The 23651-nt window shown below is 39.1% G+C and overlaps 1 protein-coding gene across 1 annotated transcript; it reads right to left on the reverse strand.

Moving 5' to 3' along the window:
* Positions 1 to 225: 225 nt before the first annotated feature.
* Positions 226 to 20595, reverse strand: LOC140241529 (BRISC complex subunit Abraxas 2-like). The gene is made up of 9 exons (XM_072321264.1): positions 20515 to 20595; positions 14229 to 14319; positions 12806 to 12842; positions 12014 to 12080; positions 10391 to 10593; positions 9485 to 9616; positions 6291 to 6375; positions 5505 to 5658; positions 226 to 4105 (listed from the first exon to the last, which is right to left on the reverse strand). Exons 1-9 carry the CDS (start codon positions 20587 to 20589, stop codon positions 3561 to 3563), a joined length of 1389 nt encoding a protein of 462 aa, XP_072177365.1. The 5' UTR covers positions 20590 to 20595; the 3' UTR covers positions 226 to 3560.
* Between the last annotated feature and the right edge of the window lie 3056 nt (positions 20596 to 23651).

Genomic DNA, 23651 nt, shown 5'->3' on the forward strand with positions numbered 1-23651 from the left:
CCACACACACTGAGAGTCGGTGGTTTATCAGCATAATTATGTTCATGTCAAATATGCAGCAGCCTGAAAATTAAAGGTGAGTTTGTAGACATGTCCACTGGATATGCATGCAGAAAAAGATTTGTGTACAAATATGATTATGTTGAAACACACACACACACACAAACACACACACACACACACACAAAAACAACAACAGACAAACAAACAAATAAACCCCCAAAAACTCGGATATTATAGCCATGACATGAAAGAGACCTGTATAGTTTGTATCAGTCGAGCCCATATGTACCAACGTTTTAGACTTTTGAGTTGCATTACAGGACAAATAAATCATAATTCTCTCTCAGGCAACTAGAGAAAAAGTGAAAATTCATGATACCAGCTTTCTAACCTTACTCATTCTTTTAAATACCATTTACACAACTAGTAACAGAGGACAGTCATCAAGCTGGTATCTAGACTTGGGTCGCTGTCATATTCTGAGAGACTCGAGTCTTTGGAAATTCCATCCCTCAAGTATCGACATGATTGGGCAGATATCATTCAAGTATTTAAATTTTGCATGATATGGAAGATTCTGATCCAGATGTTATCAATGATCATGCTACGCAGTTATATAGGTTTAAGGTGTATAAGGGATGGTGTCGCACTAGTAAGAGGTTAAACACTTTCAGCTGTAGCGCAGTGACTTCCTGGAATAGTCTTTGCGCTGATACCGTTGAGGCAACATCAGTTTATAAACTTAACACCTTCAAGTATAAACTCAATGACCACTGGAAACAGAAGCATACCGGTAATAAATTTACAGATGTTCAAGATATCACATTTGATGCATATGCGTTGGTCTGTTGTACCACAAAACATCATACCATATAAAAATTTCATAATAAAGCCTAAAATATAAGGAGATATCAGTATTTTTCTCAATAAACTGAAACTGTAGACGGTTTAGTCTGGAAACATTTTTATTATACAGTAACTACTGTTCACATTTTGTATATCAACAATACTTAACGATTATACGGATTCAAAATTTTACAGCGGTTGTTTGTATCCACAACTCACATTTTAAAACTATTTTAAAGCACTAATGCTGGTGTTTTGTTTCATCTGTAAATGGTAAATTATGCCTTTAACATGCCGTATTGTATGATTGTATGACACCTGTTTGTCAGTAATAGTGCATTAAACTATAAAAAGGGCTTCATTTCTTGCATGCACTAGACACACATGCACATGTCACCAAACTACCAAATATAAATATGGCAGGCTTTTTATTTTGTTTGTTTGTTTTCTTTCAACAGTAATGATATGCTCTACACATCATAATGCAGACCTACCAATATTTCTGACTGAAAAAATGGGGATGATTTGGCTCAAAAGTAGGGAAGAAAAAGCAGTTTCCACAGGAGTGTGTACAATTGTACTTAAATATCACAATATCATATTGTTTTAATAGGAAAATCCTTTTGGAGCAAAAACAGGGAATGATCCAAATTCAGATTCTTTCCACCAAATTCAAAATGGTTTTGAGGTCTGCATAATGTCATTACGAGTAGCAAGATGCACGGCCCATGGCGCATCATCCTTGTTTCTCCAAACTGTCCATTCACGACAGTTTGCATACTTGTTCCTGACATTGACTCACAGTCATCGCAATCCCTAAATCGAACATGAGCCCATCATACAGAATGTTGCAGAGAACATACATACATGACAGTTTGCATGCACCGTGTTCATGATACTGCCTCCTAGTCATTACAAACCAAAATTGAGCATGAGCCCATCATACAGAATGCCACACAGTACAGAGAACATACAGAATATAGTTGCAAAGTTGCTGAACTGTTCCGGGAAAGTAATACCACATGGACTTGTCTTGAACTAGTAATATTAAAGTCATGTACTGCTTGCATATGCTTTGTATAGGTCTCCAGCATTTGTTTGTTTGTTTGTTCTGTTTGTTTGTTTATTTGTATGTCTTCAAACAGCAACCCCTCCCCCTCCTTTGTAGATCCCTTTCTGCATGACCAAATTGTCATTATAATTTTGGTATTAAGTGATACACAATGAGTTTTAGGAACACATCATCTCTAAACTTGTGAGAGGAGAATTTCTATAACGCATTCAATAAAACCCTTGATTTATGTTTTTCTCACTGACTTTTCACTGTTCACCACATGCAATGAAAGAGATGTGCACTGCTACTTGGAAAATAAATTTGACAGATTTGGAACAAAGGCCAAGCACTATGTTAATGACACTAAGGGGTGGACTTTATCATTATCACGACCTACTATGGCACATTAAAACAAGCGGAAGTACAATAGAATTATGTAGTTCATAAGATTGTTGTACTGTCTGTGCTGATGTAGCTGCTTATAATTACTACACTACAAGTGTACATGCAGCCATTTGAAATTCAATTTTTCCGCAGCATCCTGCTATCTCATATTTCTCTGTGAATATTTCTTTTTTTCTTAAAACATCAGTATCATCTGCATCTAAACGTTAATTGATCAGCAATCATTTCTTCATGCATAGCTTGGGGTTCTCTCTACATGATTACCATCCTGCCATTACCTAATGATTGGCACAAAAGGCGGTAAATGTGTTCAATTGGCAACTGAGTGTAGAAGTCCATCTGTCCGTGAGCAAGTGCGGTGCCTACAGAAGGCCCACAGGTGTCTGAAATAGGGCCTGCATCCAAGGCCCTGCCACGCACCAGGACGTCATAATGAACTGCATAGCAGCTAAAACTCAACTAATCCCCAGCCGCACCTGGGTATGTTCCTCCATATTGGCCCTGCACTCCACTTACCAGCTGCAAAACAGTCATGTTTTACACGCGACTGTAGAGTCTGTCTTGTCAAAATTGAAGAGCATTTGGACGTAACAATTTGCTAAATTGATGTAGGGAAATTCACAACCTCATGGGTGGATGGAACTGCAGACATGTACGTGACCCACGACCACATTATCCCTGGCAACATTACACATACTACAAAATACAGCGATATGGCTGAAAAACAAGGACTTTGATGTTGTTATATCAGATATAAGTTTGATATTCCACCTTCCTCTTTAGGCAGAATTCCACAGTGTATGAATGTTTCGAAATCCAGTACTCTTTGAATTTGATGAGGTCTCTTGGTGGATTGACTGACATCATGTTTTTAACTGGTCAATCTCCTAGATATGAATTAAATGCATCTAAACTTCAGTGTCGGTCTTTTCCAGGTTTTGTGTTCACACAACGACGGGCTTTTTTTCTGCTTCTGTGGCAAGTCTTAGGAAATAATGTGAAATAAATTATACATCATGAGAGAGCTTAGAATCCGCAGAACTTTGAAAAAAAAGAAAAGAAATTTGAACTACTTTAAGTCATTGTTTGGCAGCTCAATAAGACTTTGGTGGTTTGGGGTCACATACATATCTATATAAATAAACACATATACATAAATATTATGACAGTTGGCTGTTGTTATTTGTAGTTCAATATGTAACTACCAGGTTATATCTGACCTAAAAAAAAAAATAGTAAGAACTTCTTTCCTTTAGAAGGTTGGAGACAGCGTAGCAGTGTATGACATTGCATCTCCATCAATCTGCGTCTCATCATCATCTATACCACTACCACTGCCAGCTTTAGAGTGTCCTTGAGACCCATCCTGGCTGGAGGGGGAAGGGCCTGCTCCTTGAGAGTCTACCGTCCGCCTCTCCGCGCCATTCACGCTCCCCTGCTGCGAGGCGCTCTCGGCCTGTTGTGAGTTGAGGCTCGATGACCTGCTCTTTGTGATACTCTGCTTCATGTCCATAAGGAGCCCCGCAAACGGATCCGTGGGCTTCGCTTCGGCCGCCTTCTTCGCCGCCTGCTCCACGAGGTCCTGCTTTAGCGACGATGGTGCAGCTGCATTGTGATATTGACTGGTCTGGGGAGCTGCACTGGGCTGCTGGTGTTGGGTATGGGTAACGGGTTGCGGTGATGCAGTACCAGCTTCTCTCGAGGGTGCATTTGAACAAATGGCAGAATGAGTTTCCATGGCACTTTCCAATGAAGTAATGCTCCCGGTGGATGTGGGCGGTTGCATATTACGGAGACCTGGATTGAGGAGGGGAGAGTATACAGAGTCCGAGATAAGCTTCACTTAGAGGACTCTGACCAAATTCTGAATTTACACAATGACAGCAATCTTTAATACTATTAAACACATCACATTTTGGTCCTTCCTAATAAAGAGTCAAGGGTAGTACAAGGCTTGACAAAAGATATTTCTCCAATTTACCACTATGAGCATTTGGGCAGGCATGCCATAATTGAAACATGCATAATTTTATGCTCATCTATTTTACCAGCTAAGCAGTAAGTTTTAGCTGTCCTGGGAAAGTGGGTATTAAAGTAGGTTTATGGCATCCTCTATCAAAATTAGAATTAGATTTTAATTGTGTAATAAAACACTTATGATAGTTAACCACATTTTAAGCATGGAGATTATAACCAAGACTTTGGTCATGTATAATAATGAATAAGGGCACTGGAAACAGGAGTCTGCATACATGATGGATGATGACAAAAATCACTTTTTCATGAACACCTGATGGTATAAGAGTTGAACAATCAATGCCTTTGCCATGTTATGCCAAAACTTAATAATCAAACTTCTAGTCTTCAGTCCATTTGAAGTTTTCATCAGAGTACAATTCATGGAGTAGGATTTTACTCTGAGCTTTGCATGATGGGCAGACAATCACCCTTTTTGGTAAAATTTAATGTCAGTACTGTCAAGTTGCAGTAAAATCACTTGGCAATAGTGATTGCATGCTTCACAGCTACAAAAAAGGACCGGGAAAAGCCTTGAAACCATTTACTCTGCGATGACACGTACATCCAGTTGAGCAAAGTGTTATTGTTATCAAACTGCATGTTTCATAAGGATCTATCGATGATCATTCTTTGATGGCAACGTTTCTTTTTATTTTTTTTTTTTACTACTATAATCATTGTCACCATAACTTTCAAATTCATCATTATCATAATCACAATCACCAATACCATCACTACTACCGTGAATGCAATCAACACTTCCAATATCCTAATCACTGTCATCATTATTATTAAATCACCATCAAAAGCATGATTACAAACACCACTAGCAACAACATGTTGTATCACAAAAACATCTTATCATATACAATTTTCACGATTAAGCATAAAATATATAAAAGATATATCTGTATTTTTCTCAATAAACCGTAACTGTAGACGGTTTAGTCTGGAAACATTTTTATTATAACTATTGTTCACATTATGTATATTTAACAATACTTAACATCGATTTTACCGATCAAATTTTTACAGGGGTTGTTTCTATCCCTTACTCACATTTAAGAACACAAATGCTGGGTTTTTGTTTCATCTGCAAGTGGTAAATTATGCCTTTAAAGGTGGTACTGAGATACTATAAACCAGGCATCAGCGTTTCCCATCGTTTACCACTGACCTGCATTGTTGTTCGTATTGAGTACCTGTCCGGCCATCTTCTGCCTGGCCATCCTCTCGTGCCTCTGGCGCTGTGCTCTCCTCCTCAGCTCAAACACCTCCTGGCTGACGTCTCGTAACCGTCCTTCAGTGTCGCACACCTTCTGCTTCACCTCCTTCAAAGACACAATGTCACAAAATTTCAGTCGCTTTTTTCTTTCACTTTACTACTTACATATAAAGATCGCAGGAATGTAACAAGCATTTGTTTGATCCTTAGATATACTATACTCCTAGGTGACATACGGTGATACTTCTGGAAATAAGCACTAGGTAATTAGACAGCTTTAGTCATCACATATTTTCATGAATGATAGGTTTGTTTTGCTTGTTTCTCTCGTGAACCCAGAAAAATAATATAAGGTGGAAATATATTACAAGCCTCCCACAAAACTCAATTTGGCTGTGTAAATTTCTGCACATATATTTGAAATTGACATTCCACATGCATAGAAATCATACAGTGTATCTTTATTGTCCTAACTTGATATTGCCTATGACCTAGACTCTCCTACATGATGATCCTTTTCGTATCAAGACAATTCTAGTTCATCATCGAAAAAGTTACAACCCACCAACCAAGTGATACCTGAACAAAATGGCAGACCTGTGCATACAGTGTAATTCAGTTACTTGCTTCAAATTCAGAGAGGTCACTGTGGGATGTGTGTGCTGAGACGAAATCAAGAAGATTGATAAATCTGTATCCAGAGTGGAGTAATTTGCAAAAGATGATGACAATTCTTACTTGTAACTTATTGTGGATGTCGGTGCTGAGACTTTTTATTGCCTGGACTCCTGACAGCGTTGCATCTTGGCCTCCAAGTTTTGAGCTAAGTGATCGACAGATGGACATACAAAGGGACAAAAGGACAAAATTGCAAGTTGACAAAGTTAAATTCTGGGCATGGTATGGTTGGTAGCATCCTCATGTGTTAGCAATAGCAACAATGCATATGTTATGAAATGACGGAGTGCTAATATTTCACCACAATCACTGTACTGCGATGGATTTGTAGAACCCACTTACCTCACAGCCCTACTTATGCATCAGTAGATGACACAACTTTCTCTGAAAATATGCATGTTGAATTTGAACCAGTAATAACAAACAAGTTAAAACAAAGAAGGTATAGAAAAATTGGGGAGGAAAGTAAGCCAAAGTAATTGATTTAACTTGTTGTAAGGTTAATACATGCATGACATTAAAGCAACTACAATATGTTACTGTGCATTACAGAACGAACAAAAAGTCGCACCCCTTGATTTTATGTGAGGATTCGAAAAAGGTGAAATGGGTTAACCAAGTCAATCTTGAGTTTTTCATCTTTTCTAAAAAAGCTGTTCTTCTTCTACATTATCCCTAAGTTTGCTGTTTGCAGCAGTTTTATACAACCTTTTTTTTTTCGTAGAGAATAGTGTGATCAGGTATGCTATAGAGGCCCCTTTTCATTGTCTTGAAAATCCTTTGCATGCTATTCACTTTCAACTCTAATAACTTTTGAAAGGATGATGCTACTGCTTTGAAAGTTGGCATTAACCCGTTGAGGACGGACTGATTTTGCTACAACACGCATTTCCCATAGACATCTGCCCGAGTATACTCGGGACTCGTCCTCAACGGGTTAATGATGGACAGAATGCGTTAATAGAGTATGCTAAATTTCAGCTTAATCTGATAACCCCCTCATTGTTGTTGCTCCGATGGTTTACATCCTTTTTTTTTTGTCCCATTCATCACACAGCTAGCACTGCTTAGTAAAGATTAGGTGCTTGAACAGACCCTGTACTTCAGAGAGCCTCTTTTCTCCTTTCACACTTTTCCAGAGTGTGGACTTTCTTTCCAATATTTAGATAGGTAAGGACAGTCCATTTGAATTGAGTTATACATACATCATGTTGAAGCTTAGAGTCTGCTCTTTCAGAATCTGTCCTTATCTAAAAATCCATGTCTGGCGACTTTTTGTTGGTTTTGTGATGCAGGGTCACATATTAAAAAGAGCACTCCGAGAGAGCAGACCTCCACCGAGCAGCCATGAATAAGATATCACCCTTCCGTAGGAAGTATCTTCAACACAAACATACACGTAGAGGTAAACAGACATCTACACAATATATTTGGTAAAAATCTGATCCATTGATGAGTTATTGGGAAATTAAGATTATTTCATGTCCTTTACAACCTTTGACCTTTGACCTCATAATCCCGAATCAAATTGTTTCTTTCTTACCTCATTATGAACACACCCAGCAAGTTGGGTGCAAAGTTGCTCATGCGATCTTGAGTTATTGGGAGCTTAAAGATAATAAAAAGTTTTGGTACCTCAAAAGTTTCCCTGAATTTCCTTGTCTTGGTTTGTGTTTCACATTAAAGTACGTTGTCTGTGAGAATTACTCGCCCCAAAGTGCTGTCATGTCTTAGTAATCATGCAATAATGGTTTCGTACCAGAGCCGTCGCCGTACAGCGTCGATAAATATTGTACGAAACCACTGACTGCGACCAGCAGCGTGCAGCCCATTGTACGCATAGCTAACTGCGACCAGCAGCCCCATATGCATAGCGTAATGGGGCTTCGCATTGTAACATTCAGGATCATGACAGAATTAGTATCGCGGGTAAATGTCAATTTAAAATCCCAAAATTTCTTCGATTTGAAGACTTACCAATTAAGTTGAAGTATTGAAAACAGGCTTCGAACAACGTTTGGTTCTGCCAATAGTCCCTTTCTTTTCGAATTGATGACTGAATGTGACTCGGTCGAGAGGACCTTGGGAGAGCTACATACACCATGGACCGATGCATACACTGACTACTACGGCCAGCGCATGCGCACAAAAACATCTTATCCGTTGATATGGGATTTGAAATTTGTGCGCATGTGATGTGTTCGCATGCACTGGCTGTAGTATTCAGTGTACATGGTGTATGTAGCTCTCCCAAGGTCCTCTCGGCCGAGTCACATTCAGTCATCAATTCGAACAGAAAGGGACTATAGGCAGAACCAAACGTTGCCCGAAGCCTGTTTTCAATACTCCACCTTAATTGGTAAGTCTTCAAATTGAAGAATTTTTGGGATTTTAAGTTAACATTTATCCCGCGATACTAAATCTGTCATGATCCTGAATACTACAATGCGAAGCCCGATTACGCTATGCGTATGGGACTGCTGGTCGCTATGCGTATGGGGCTGCTGGTCGCAGTTAATTGCATGATTACTAAGACATGAGAGCACTTCGGGGCGAGTAAGTCTCACAGTGTTAGTTATATGAAAGGTACTTTAACCTGAAACACAAACTAAGACAAGGAAATTTTTGAGGTACCAAAACTTTTTATTATCTTTAACCCGTTGAGGACGGTTTGATTTTGCTACGACACGCATTTCCCATAGACGCTTGCCCAAGTATACTCGGGACTCGTCCTCAACGGGTTAATCTTATTTTATGACCCCTATGACCTTTGAAATTTGATCTCATAACTCCCAAATTAGACTGGTTCTTTCTTACTTCACTTTAAACACATCCTGCAGGTTTGGTGTAAATTAAATCATCTGTTCTTGAGTTACTAGGAGAGTAAGCTCATTTCATGTCCTTTTATGGTCCCTATGACCTTTGACCTTATGACCCCAAAATTTATTTTTATTTTCTAACTTCATTATGAACACAAGTTTGGTAAAAATTTGTTCATTCGTTCTCAAGTTATCTTATACACAAACAAACAGACAGACAAACTCACAGAACCGAAAACATAACCTCTGCCAGATGTAGGTTTCACCTATTGGCGGAGGTAACTATGAACTTTGTCGATCTATTTAAAAGAGCTTGGGCATTGTGAAAGGTGTACATGGTTCATTATTTAAAAGGTATCAAGCAAGATTAGTCACATCACAATGCAGCTGAGGGGGCTAACTTTTAGCAAACCTGTTCACTGACTGAAATCTCACCCATAGCTGTGCAGGATCTGCTGGAAGCACGTACTACCAGATGATATCGCTGACTGGACTGTGGCAAGTTTGTACTCTGATTCAGCCGTGTCACCAAGGTTAACGATGCACACTTTTCTCGCCTGGAACCCACTGCATGCGAAAAGGGGATTTTTGAAATGATGACAGTGAATACAAACATGAACCTGGCAGGAGGGATAATTGAGGCAGCCTGGCTCACAGATATGCCTTGATAGTGAACAGATGATGAAATGATCACGACAGAGATGATGATGATGATGATGATGATGATGATGATGATGATGATGATGATGATGATGATGATGATGATGATTATGATGATGATGACCATGATGATTATGGTAATGATACTGATACAAGTACTTAAAGGTGATGAGCTAGGGGATAAGTCAATAACTATGCATTCACTTATTTATCATTAGAGGTATGATTTTTTGTTCATTGACTAGAGATCAAGTGATTGAAAATATGAAACTAGGATTTTAGCAGTTTAAATGTAAATTTCTATAATGAGAAAAACTACAAAGCCATCAAATATAGCATAATTTCTCAAGAAAATCAGAGACATGTTCAATTAACATTTAACATAAAAGCATGGCCAAGTATATGATATGTCTATCATCAAACACATGTGTGCTGTTGATTGGTATTAAACATGGGCAATTGAGTGCTGGTCGAGAATAATAACAGAAAAGGATGTGCACTTTAAACGACAGGAAAGAGAAAGCATGCCACAGATTGGCAAAGGGTCATCAGAAAGGAAATATTATCTGACTATCTCTACCCTAATGAGGAGATTACAGGCAGTACAACTCTTTGATACGCTGCCCCAAATGGTTTTCTCATACCCTGTGACAAATGCTCTCCTACTCTTGTACAACTCACGTAAATCCGTAGGTAAAGAACTGGTAGGGGTAAGTGTGAGTGGCAAGATTCCAGCTGCTGCTGCATGAGAAAATGCCCAGGAGAAATGTCTCGGGCTGCACGCCATCACGGAGTCTGGCCAGGAGCCGCTTATACAGCACCATTTCTCGAAGGGATGGCTGTAGCAATGTGTTGCGCCGAAAACGGTAAAAACCCACCACATTCTGCACATTGATGTTGGAAAAAAAAAAGACAAGTATTTGCATATGAAAGAGGAACCCATGTATGGTACAGTACTTTTATCTTCAAAGATATGGTGTCTCCCAGCATTACATTTGAGAGCAAAACCAAATTGTTCTCTCTCTTCCTGAGCACGACAAAACCAACTGAGTGACCATCATTATAGTATCTGTACATTCAAAGAAACTTTAAAGGCCCACTTTCTCCTCTATTGCACAACATTATACTGTTTAACAAAGCAGTTGTCTGAGGCAATGGGGCAAGTACATGGCCTTCGGAACCGAGGGGGGGGGGGGGGCTGGGGGGACTTGGGGGGCCCCCACTTTTTTTGCACCATACAGAGGGATACCCCGGATTTTTTGTTGTTTTTTTTTTTGCTTATCAGCTGAAGAAACCCGGAAGTGGAAAGAGAAAGATGAGCTGATGACCCTTCGGTTTTTTTGTTTTTTTTTTTGCTTGTTAGCTTGTTAGCTCCACCAGCCCTGAAGTAATATTAGGAACAACTACATGCATATCGAATACAATTTCTAGCATTACCACATTTCAAGGGCAGACAAGTCTTTAGATCAAGGTTAAAACTTAATGGTATCAATGCCCTTCCTTTAAACATACTGTACAGAAACAATCATAGTGCTGCTTAACACTTTTTTTTTTGACAGTGATATCAGACACAAATATAACATTATACAAATTAGACGAGGGACAATACCATAACCTCACAAGCCTCTAATTCACTTATGACTATAGATATCTTCACAATAATTTACATGTAATTCTGAAATAAAAGTCTTTGGGGGATGTTTAGCAATGATGATTTTGAAATGGGGACAGGAATGTAAACATGTAAAATGTTGAATTACAGACAAACAGAGTATCCTCATACAGCCTGTATGTTTGTGTACAAACCAATAAGACAGCTGTGAGGTTGTGACATCATTTCCTAGTATAACTTTTTTATCATGGAAAACATAGAATCTTATGTTAAAGTCTTTTTTTTTTAAATCATAATTTTGGTATGACATTTGTGGAAATTTCACTGCTTGTTTTATTGATTTTTTTTTTCTTCTTACTAGGTAAATCAAGCTCAAACAATGAGTGCAGACTTATGAAGAATATTGCACCATCATTCAAGTTAAATCACAAAGTCACATCCCTCCACATTTAGGGAGAATTTCACATAGCATTTCATATTTTGCATACAGCAACGTGTCTCAGTGTTGTCCCACGAGACCTTTTTTAATACCGAAATACAATGTCCAATACAAATGTATGTGGGGCCTGGTAACCTGGATGAGTGCAATTAATATCTACTGAACACAGCACTGGTGTGGATGCAGGTTCAAAAGAACAGTTCAAACAGTTTTACAGAGTGTGAAAGAAGTGAAAGAAGCTTGCCACATTTACCTTAAAGTTTGATTTGAGAAGAGCCATTACTTTTCCTTGATCAATGTAACCCTTGCCATCGTAAAAACTGTACAAAAGAAGAACAACATACAATGTAAGAATTTACGCTGTGACTGTTCCAGCAAATAAAGGGCAGCAATGCAATAGTTCCTGTGATTTCCAAACTGCCATTACCACAACTGTGAGATTCCACACTGCAATACAAGAACGTTATAATGCAGCTTTACTATTGTATGTCATTTCAATCAATCACAAAGTTTGCTAAATGAGTTAATCACTTTCAATCCTTACAGGTTTCTGAACAGTCCATCCAGTTTCAGTATCATGATCTCCAACAAAACGAAATTTAAAGGGCACACTCAAAAGGAAGAACTTGTTCATCCTTTGTCATCTTAAACAACACACATAATAGCTATTAATGGCAAAAATTATAATTTTCACAAAATTTATCACACAGCGTTGATATTCCTCAATTACAATTGCACGCATGTATACACATACACGAGTGCAGAAAAACAAATTGACAGCAATTTATCCCCACCTCTTTTTTTGTTTTTTTGGTCCTTTTTTGGTTCTTTCCATATGTTCTTTTTCTCAGTTGAGTTCTTATGATATCAAAAATATTGAACAGCATTGATCAATTAGTATACAGCAATTATCTTTCAGTTTTAGTGTTTACACTTGTTATTTGTTTTTTGGAGTATCTCTACATTGTACTTGATGTGCAACATTTAGCATTACTATATACATCAACAAATAATCTGATAGAAAAGGTGACTGAGCTTTTCATACCTGAAAGGTCCTCTGCAGGGACAATGGGAGGTTACATCTATCAAAGGAAGCAAAATTGAAATGAATTGGTGGTTAAACCATCTTATGTTACAGGGGATGGCTAGTAACTGATCAGTGGGAATCAGTGGGAATGCTGGGGGATGATTGTTCCAATTCTTGTGGGATTCGTTTAAGAGTACATTACAATTGTCTATATCTATTGTTGTGTGAAAATCATTTGCTTCAGAACAGTCGCATATTCAAGTAATGTGCAGTTTAATGCCCCGTCACTGTACAGGCATGCTAACCTGGAAACATTACTTGAATATGAGACCATTCTGAAGCAAATAATTTTCACACAACAATAGATATGTATAATGTACTCTCAAAGGTACATGGTCCCGGTGTTTTAGTAAATGCGGACACAGGCGAATGGCGCAAGTTTCCTATAGAGACCTACGCTATCGACTCCTCTTTAGCGCTTATGCTGTGGCCCACTTCCCCAAGTCCGAAGAAGTACGATTCACTGTAGTCAGTGGTCCGATCACAGTTCGGCTCATGATTCGGCTGAGGGAGATGACAGCTTTAGCAAACTTCTTTTGTGATGTCACAATAACAAGCACATACATTGTATGCACGCACCCTGGCATTACTACAGACTGCGCGATGCGCAGAGAAGACAACGAAGGCAACGTTACTTAGCAACACCTACGCACTTTACTCTTGATGACAGCTCAACTTCGGTAATCTTTGTATCAATGCTTACGGTGATCGGCAGTATCATCAACAGTGCCCTCTACACTACCGGGACTATGTGCCTTTAAATGTAACCCACACGGATTGGAACAATCATCCCCCAGCATTCCCACTGATTCCCACTGATCAGTTACTAGCCATCCCCTTTAAGTATATCATGGCTATGCTCAATGGGCTACAAAAATCACATTGATCAACTACACACATGCGCAATGTACGCATGCATACTCATACACACAATATGCGCCAAGACAGTCATAAATGTAACATCATCCAGTATACATCTAAAAATAACTGAAATAGAAATAATAACAATGCAAAAGATTTATAATCTCAGCTTTTCTCTTTCAAATGATATTTGAGCTTACAACACATTTCTGATCACTACTGATAGATATTATCCTGACTGCAGACCCTACAGATGTACATAAAAATTAGCTCATTATCCATTATACGAAACTTAGAAAGAAACTGAGATTTTTTCATTGTGTTGATTTGCATGATTTGTCGACTTATGTGATGTTGACTAATGTAGGGTATATTGTGTAAATCACACATTGTACTAAAGAAAACAAATACTTTTTTTTTGGGGGGGGGGGATTCAAGTAGCACTATTGCCAAATGGCTCCCTGGAGAAGCCTGGTTCCAAATCCAAAGCCACAAATCACAACTTACAACTGCAACTTACTTATGTCAACTTCCTCTGTCTTTCTTGTTATCTGGGAGTCGCTGATATTGGTTGTCTCCCTGTAGATGACCTCCCCGATCAAGAAACCTTCCTGTTTCAATAAAGAATATTGAAGTCTTGATTTAGAAAAAAACAAAACAAATGAATGCAAGTAACCTCAATTAGTATGGCATTGGCAAATTTTACTCAGACAATGCTAAAACGCTAATATCTCTCAAATGATAGGGGTTCTCTACATCTAGTATCCCCGGTAAAAAGAGGAGAGAGAGAGAAAAAAAAACAAAACAAAACCCAACAACAACAAATATGTCATGAGTTTACCATCTAGGTTAGGTAAAAAAAAAAATGTTGTATTGGCGTAACATGAGATTTTCAAATAGGGTCGGGCGGGCGGATGCTTTTTTTTTTTTTTTTTTTGCTACCTGTATTTTACGTGTAAAACTCATATTTAACAGGTTAACCCAATTCGATAGAGAGGGTCTGTTGCATCCAAAGTTTGTTATATCATCGGTTTAAAAGCAATAAATATTAAAAGAGAATCATATTTTGGACATGGAAAAACACCCTGGCCCCCCACTCGAACCCATAGGAGACCACATGCGTGTTCCAGTTTTCGCGGCCATTTTCCGACACCAGCTGTTGTTGTTGTTGTTTTTGATAATTCGCAAACCCGTATCGATGTATACGATGTATTTCCTTTTTTCTTTTTTCTTTTTGAAAAGTTCAGGGTCGGGTTTTTTTTTAGGGTTGAGCGGGTTACGCCAATACAACGATTTTTTTTTTTTTTGGCCTTACTAGTAATTACAATTCCTGAAGAGAATCACCCAGAGCATTTACATACAATGACAAGACATAGAGGAATTCCTGCTTCAGACCTTTGCAATCTGCAAGGTGGGAAATCACTAAATTGTCTCTTGACAAAGGGATGATACTTCTTGCTCATTCTATCACTGAGGTTCCCAGTTGGTGAATCAAACAACTCATAGACTTGTCTTTATGAGTCACAATTCCTGAAACATATGATGTACACCCATAAAATATCCTGCTACATACTGTATTTTGGATAGAACAAAATCTAGAAATAAAGTATTGTTTTTATTGCAACTGATTGACAAATTGCCCTACATCAATGTAATTTCATGAATTTGAAAAGTATTGTTTTGTCTTCACATTCACACGCACGTCTGCATTGCTAGAATGCAAAGAATGTGGTAAAAATGAAGTTGCTCAGGACTGCAATACACACATGTACATTGTACTCTGACTTACATACCGTATGACTACGGTATTTCTTTTTTAAAGTTTACAACTTAATACAATAAATCTGCACATGGAAGGAGTTCTTCTTTAATACTGAGATCAGATATAGAGCTACCATCAATAATAAGTCAATACTTGCATTTGGCAAGCACAAATGTCACTTTAAGAGCAAGAAATAGAATATCATAGTCATGCCACAAAGAATATACTTCCTCCATCACAATACAATGGTTTAACTATACTTGGGGTGCGTTCGAGCGCTCTAAAGCGAACCAAAGCGAACTGAACCAAAGCGTACCGTACCGAACTGTGCCAGATTTGAAGCGTTCGAGCGCTCTCTCGAGAAAGCGTACCTCATGAGTTATCTTTAGTAAAGGTCACACATTTTTGTAGCAAGAATGTCATTCACCTGGCGCTTGAACTACTTTAATACACTACTGTCCCGAACAAAGAAAATGTCTTTGCATTGTGACGTATGCGCATGATACGCGCATTCTTTACAGCGAACTTTTGGTACGTTATGGTACACTTTTGGAGCGCATCGGGAAGTGGTCCACTTTTGGCTTGGTACAGTACAGTACGGTACACTTTCGGAGCGTTCAAGCGCTCCTCTGACACGGGTACGGTACGGTACAGTTCGCTTTAGGAGAGCGCTTGAACGCACCCTTGGTCTCTCAGAGGTTCCAGAGTACCCACTGGCTGCACATTACAATCTTAATTTACTTTGAATGATAGAGCTTGGAGTAGCATGACATCTTCATGTACAGTCTAGAATTAGTCCACTTCAGTGCTTTATAAGAGGCCACTATTATCATTAATCATCATTATCATTACTATATTAATTATCATTATTATTATGTGTTGTTTGAAGGTTTATTATTTATTATCTTAGGTTTATTATTATTATCTTTATTATTATTATTATTATTATTATCATTATTATCATTATTATTATTGTTATTATCATTATTATTATTATCATCATCATCATCATCATCATAATCATTACATACCGTACTAATTATTTCTTCCTTTTGTGACCAGTGGTGTATTGATGTAATGAGTAACAAAGGGACTCTTGTCTTGCCAGTTTTCAGGCTGGCAATACTTTGTTAAAGGTACATGGTCCCGGTGTTTTAGTCAAAATGCGTACGCGGGCGCACAGCGCAAGTTTCCTATAGAGACCTATGCTATCGACTCCTCTTTGGTGCTTATACGCTGTGGCCCACTTCCCCGAGTCCGAACAAGTCTGATCCACTGTAGTCAGTGGTCTGATCACAGTTCGGCTCATGATTCGGCTGAGGGGGATGACAGCTTCAGCAAACTTCTTTTGTGATGTCATAATAAGAAGCACATCTGTAGCACGCACCCTGGCATTACTACAGACTGCGTGATGTGCAGAGAAGACAACTACAATAGGCAACATTACTTAGCAACACCTACGCGCTTTACTCTTGCAGAGCTACCAAGTCTCACGCATTCTGCGTGAGACTCAAGCATTTAGGGTCTGTCTCACGATCTCACGCATGGCACCCATTTTTCTCACGCATCTGGAGAAGTCTGCAATTTGGGCCAAAAATAAGGAGCATAGCTCAAAGGATTAAAATGAAAGTTGCAATTGAAGGTATATTTCCCTTTTGCCTTTCAAAATTAGTAAAAAATAGTCACTTAAGTATACACCAGATCGCATCATTAAGAGCTAATACATGTAATTTAAAAAAGCTCCCTACCATGGGAGCGGGGCACCCTCCTCGTTGGCGTGCGCATGCGCGCGAACGCCGAGACGCCGAGTCATAAAAATCTCACTCATAAAAGTTTTTTGAACTTGGCATCTCTGCTCTTGATGACAGCTCAACTTTGGCAATCTTCTTTTCAATGCTAACGGTAATCGGCAGTATCATCAACAGCGCCCTCTACACTACCGGGTCTATGCACCGTTAACCCGTTGGGACGGACTGATTTTGCTACAACACGCATTTCCCATAGACACCTGCCCGAGTATACTCGGGACTCGTCCTCAACGGGTTAAAGGGGCTGTACAGTAGTGGTTGAGGTGGGGATTCATGTTTTGAACATTCCTAAGTGAGATAATGAGAGACCTTTTATGAAATATGAAAGAGCATGTGATCTTTTGAAGGATTCAACGTTTATTTGATGAAAATTGGTTTTCAAATGGCTGAGATATCCCCAAAAGTGATAATAATAAAAGGCGACATGCCCCACCTTTATTAGGATCTCTTTGTTTCACCTTGTTTTTGGATATCTCAGACATTTCAAAACCAATTTTCAGCAAATAAACTTTTGATACCCCTTAGAATTGCATGCTCTTTGACATCTCATAGAGGGGTTTCTGAATATCTCGCAAAACGTTAAAAGCTAAATCCTCACCCTGTCCAGAACTGTACACACGCTTTAAATGTAAATTTGGAATGCAATTTTGCATTCAAGCTCCCATACCAAAGAGTATTACACTGTACCTTTCTGCAATCTTTTTATGTAGTATGAATGCATGAATGCCTGTTTGGCAATTTTGGCTTCATGTAAGGCACATATTTGACACATTAGAGCAAGTCCTTTTTTCATCAAAACATGTATACTGTGTTGAGAATGTATCTCTCTTATGAAATCCGGAGGCATAAGGACAAATATTGATTTTCCTTAAAATTAGAATGATTTTTCCAACCCAACCCCATCATTACTATAGGCACTTCCGGGTTCAGGCTTCTGGTAGTCGACCTCTTTGCTAATGGCGGCGGGTCGTTCAATTGGCCCCGCTTCTATATATATGCGAGTGCACACTCTATTACATATAGAACCTCTTTGTTCTCAACGCACACACCGCGCTCGCTTTGGAGTACTTCCAGTCACGCATGCGCATAATTCACAGAGGTCACGGCGCCATTTTGAATTCTGCAACGATGAACCCCGATGGTCAGGAATTGCGTCAGAAATTGTCATTTTTTTTGTTCCACGGACTTATGGCGAGGGCTCTCTATGGACCCGGTGTTGCGAACAATGCTTCTGTAATACAACAAGCATGCATTTAACTAGACAGAAAGATTCGTCTGTCCGGAGGAGTCTTTTATTTTTTTGACATTATTGCTCTCCTCAGTAGACAGACGGAAGTTGGTAGTACACATCGCTGTGTGGATGGTCTTAACCAGTGTCTCTATGGAAAATTGGGTGAGGTACCTCACCCTTCTCGATTGCGTCTAATTCACGGCCCTAGGTCGGCAAATTTAAGCTTGTATAGCAAAATCAAAATTTCAAGAATGCACTACACTCACCAGATTAATGAATAATCCAACATTTTGGTAGAATTTTCATGAATAAAGATGCAACTACAATTGTACCAGCCCGTCGATACGATCATAACAGCTCTTCAATATATGAATCCGTGTATTAATAGCCAATCACATGCGAGGTAGTTTCTACGTGTTTTTTTTATAAAAACACGTACCTCGCATGTGATTGGCTTAAACAGATTCAAAATGGCGACTTGCATCTAGCGAATGGCGATGTTGCGATATGGATAAAATTTCTGCGTTATAACCTAGTTACTGTATTTCGATTGCACAATGTAAGAAATTCACCCCAAATATTGCTGCATATTAATGTGTCACATGACATGTCAAACTTGTTTGAATGTAAAAAAGCTGTCTGAAATTCAGTTTATCGTAACATTTGATCTGTGTGCGACCGCTGGCAGCGCATCCACACAGGAGCCAGCATCATTGACTTTAGTCTGTGTAAGGAGGGGATCCGTGAAGCCAGACGCAGTCTTCGCGGAACATTTCCCGGACGACCAGATACAGACCGATCTTTCGGTCTTGAAAGCATAGGGTAACATCCCCAGTATTTGGTCACTTAAGCTTTTTTACAATATTTTTCAAACTAAAATAATACATACATACATCATATCTACAGCAATGTATGTGAAATATATCAAATTTCTTTAATCTCAACTTTCATTTTGTTAAATATCTCACAGAATTGCACAAAATCCCGAAATATTTCACCTTGAAAATTCCCCAGTATACGGTCAGCGGCACCAGTATTCGGTCATGCGATGTGCGCGTTCAAAGTCAATGCGTGTTCAAAGCAGCTGAAAAATGCGCGCGCGCTACCTTGTTGGCGCAAAATTGCATCGGGGACGTTGCGGCGACTGTTGGTGACCGAATACTGGGGCCTCGGCACTTGCATTCAACCCTTGTACATTGGGACACTGTATCGGCACGTACGGAAATTTTGTTTTTCTTTTGCGTTTTTGAGGATACCATTACACTCCAAGCTTGCGATAGGCGAAAAATCCCGCGAGAGAACGGCATATTTCTCGATTTTTAGCGCTTTTTCGGCGACCCGTACTCTTAAAACTGGGCCTTATCCGCGCGCGCTTTTGGAAAGTAGCGCCGATTCTGCACTTTTGACGGTAAAATTTGGGATTTTGGATGGGATTTTGGATGGATTTTTGGAGGGGGCTAAGGGAGTTTCCTGTTGTGAATGAGAGTGCAAGTGTGTGAATTAATGTGATTTGCGTGTGTTGTGACAGTTGAACTTACTGGCTGGTGACTAGTGATAAGTGACCGAATATCGGGGGCTGACCGAATACTGGTGCCCTTACCCTACTGTTTTTAGAAGAAACTTATGAATTTTCAGAAGTTTTGTAAAATTAGTTGTGTTGAGGTTCCCCACTTTGAAGCTGCATGCCTCGACTGTCAGTGTCAGATGCTGTATTCGCACAGCGTACACTAACACTACAGCGTCTGGTCAAAATATGTCGGGCTACACACAGCCCTGCTGTTGCTGTACAGAACTGCATTTTCACGGCACTGGCCACATTGGGTTGCTCCCAACATAAACTGCAATATATGGGACCGATCAATGACTGCCCCACCTTTCGACTTCAGTAGCATACATCTAGAACTAGAACTACTCGCACTTTCTACACTACTGCATACCTTTGTTTCATTCATCCCAAACACTAAGAATGACGGCCAATGGATGTGGATAAGATTAACATATTTACCTGATCACCATCGCAACAACTGTTGTCGTAGTGCAACGAGCTCCACACACTTCCGCTAATGTTGACCACAGCCATTTTGACACAACCAAATCCTTGATCCTCGCAATCGCATCGTCCTAATGATCGTACCGATCGTGAGAGGAACCTCTTTGCATCTATCTCGCTAGCGCTCTCAAAACATCATCTCTTGACTTGAGCACTGCTGCACACTATGTGCATAATCTCTGCTTCACACACACACTCACAGCACAGGAAGGCAGTAGCACAGCAGCGTGCTATCTTTTTTTTTTTTTTTTTTTTTGTTATAAAACTTTTTTTTTTAATAATATTTCATTCTTCATCAATGAAAACAAATTGTATAAAAGAAAATCTTTACATCAATTTCAGGATCAAGACACTGTGATGATTTTTTTTTTTTTTTTCACCAAAATAAAGATCACAATCCTGCTCATATGGGCCTATACCGCATTACGTTTATTTTTCAATTGTTGTTTTTTTTAACTGATAAAAAATCCTTTTCAATAATGACATTCATCACTATGCAAAGTGTATTATCTATTATATTTTGGACCAAAAAATTTATCCTCTGGAGACCGGGTGAAAGAGCTTCATGTGATTATAGGTATTATACAAATAGGCCCATATACTTTGCCTTGAGAGTATCTTGTTAAAACTATGGGCAGAGGTGACTCCAAAAGAACTATTCACTGAGGGGCGCAGCTAGTGGGGGCGCAAGGGATTTTTGGTTCAAAATTTTCCAAAAGCACCAAAATTTGGCACACATGTAGCCCAAGCCATACTATTTCGATTTTTGATGGGCGCCAAGAAGGGCGCCCTCTGGGGCGGCCATTTTGGCAAAATCCAATATGGCCGCCATATAGGTTTAAAGGTCACCTGCATTTGAAAGCATAAAAGTTTTACAATCATTTAAAAAGTCAGGTTAAGAGTTTTCTGGGTCAGGGAATTCGAATCTGAAGTTGTTTTTGTGGTTTGAAGTCAATTTTTCCTTATAAGGTCACCTAAAGGTCATATAGGGGTCAAGCCATTGTATTCATTAGAGTTTATTGAAAAAAAAATGGCTTGCCCATGGTCAATATTCCAGGAATGCCAGCCTTAGTAATAGAATTGCAATTGTCGACGGCTGAAAAAAGGCGTATTTCTTGTGAAGGGCGCCCTCCAGGGGGCATATTTGCAAAATCCAATATGGCTGCCACCTACGTTTAAAAGCAAGTATAGCAATTAAAAACCTTTAAAGTGTTACAATAGTTTGAAAAGTCAGTTCTAGCGGTTTTATGGGTCAAGGAATTCGATTCTGAAATTATTTTTATGGTCTGATGTCAACTTTTCCTTATAAGGTCTCCCTTAGGATTATTTGGGGTCTAACCATTATATTCACAATACTGTAGGTGATTTAGAAAATGGCTTGCCTATAGTCAATATAGGAGGAATGCCAGCCCTGCTAATAGAATTGCAGTTGTTGAGGGCTATGAGAGAGGGAGAGGTTGGCTTTCTCACGAGTATCATCAATATAAACTATCTGCTTTCGTGTTAAGATATCAAACACTAGGTATACACTCATGAATTATAATAAGAACCCTTTTCTGAGAGTAATTAGGTTTAAGGGATCTTACTCAGATCCTTATTTCACAATTAAATTTGAAGACCTGATAACCCTTCAATTTCATTTTTAATGATTACTTACGGTAATTTTTTTTTCTGCATCATTTCAATTATGGCCTGTTATAATATGGCTACACAGGCTTTTAAGTAAGGTTCTGTCCAAAGCTATGGAATATCATAGTTCATGCCACAGTTATTTTTACATTACAGGCGCTAAGAAGAAATGTCCTCACTGACTGGTCATATTTGCGGAATTCAATATATTTGCATTTGCTTTAATGACAGCCAAAAGAGCTAGTTAGAATTATGGGTAATGCCCTTTCAAAGAGTTTTCAAGATTTGATTATTGGCTTATTATTTTCATCTGCAAGGAATGGAATAAAAACATACATATATGAGAAATAGATTCCTATTGCTACCTAATATATTGATAGTTTAGCAATAAGGGGAGGGGGCTACTCTATTACCATCGTTCTTGACGTTGCCACTGAAAAGAGAAGTGTTTTTATTTCTCTGTTGCAGTTCAGGGATCCTCAATCACAGTAGGTATTCATATTTCAGATTTAAATTCAGTGGAATGATAATTATGAAGATCACTCCTAATCTGGATGAAAAAAAAAAATCTGTCGTGTTTAAGGGAGTTTTTAGCACATCAGGTAGGCATCAATTTGCTATTTTCGAACTTGTTTAAGAAAGTTCGACTCTAAAGTCCTTACAGGATATTTTATGTGCCTCCACAGCTAAATATGCCGTTCAGAGGACATGACGGTCCTGGTGACGCCATGTAGGGAAAAAGCATATTTCACAGGTGCCACAGTGACACCATTAACAGGGTACACATTAGATATGCTATAGTAAAGCTTTCATGACACCTTCTAGGGTCTATTACGATTCCATCCAAAGTGCTTGGACGCAAATTGGTATGATATCACAACACTTTATAAGTTGGTATCTCGTTAGTCTGAAGAATATAGGTTGCAACTATACTCTCCGCAACATCTCTACGACGCACGTCTCCTGGAGACGAGCCCAATAGGATTCGCAGGAGAATCGAACATTTTCGATTTTTGCAGAGACTATTTCCGTCTTCCAGCTTGTCTCCGAGACGTCTCTGCGAAGTCTCCATCACTGTGGCCATGTAAATCGTGGGGACTAAATATGTCTGCAACATCTTCGAGATGTCCCCACATCTTGTGGAGACCGTAATAACATAATGGCGACGAAAGGGAGAAGTCGCTGAGAAAAGACGTCTCTGATAAGTCCCTGCGACTGCAAAAGCCGTGCCAACATCCCTGTGACTTCCAAGCAAATAAGTTGTCCCTTTGCTTGAAGATGTCTTCCTGGAAATCGCGTTAGTTGTGACAGCGAAAATCATTTCTTCGAGACGCTGCCATTGCGACAATGTCTCCTCCCGTCAGATAGGCCCTCAATTCCCTCCCCCACACCCACTTTAAGTTTGCAGCAATCAACCTACTGACCATGGCTCATCTGACAACTGCTCTAAATTGTGCATTTTC

The sequence above is a fragment of the Diadema setosum genome, chromosome 18 (assembly GCF_964275005.1).
Source record: "Diadema setosum chromosome 18, eeDiaSeto1, whole genome shotgun sequence".
NCBI lineage: Eukaryota > Metazoa > Echinodermata > Echinoidea > Diadematoida > Diadematidae > Diadema > Diadema setosum.

Bases quoted from the DNA above. Each gene is read 5' to 3' on its own strand.
- LOC140241529 (XM_072321264.1), bottom strand. From the start codon at position 20,589: ATGGCTGTGGTCAACATTAGCGGAAGTGTGTGGAGCTCGTTGCACTAC. The intron at 10,594-12,013 runs GTAAATGTGGCA...ATCAATGTGCAG, and splicing joins TTCTCAAATCAAACTTTAAG to AATGTGGTGGGTTTTTACCG. The intron at 5,659-6,290 runs GTAAGAATTGTC...GTGTCTTTGAAG, and splicing joins ACATCCACAATAAGTTACAA to GAGGTGAAGCAGAAGGTGTG.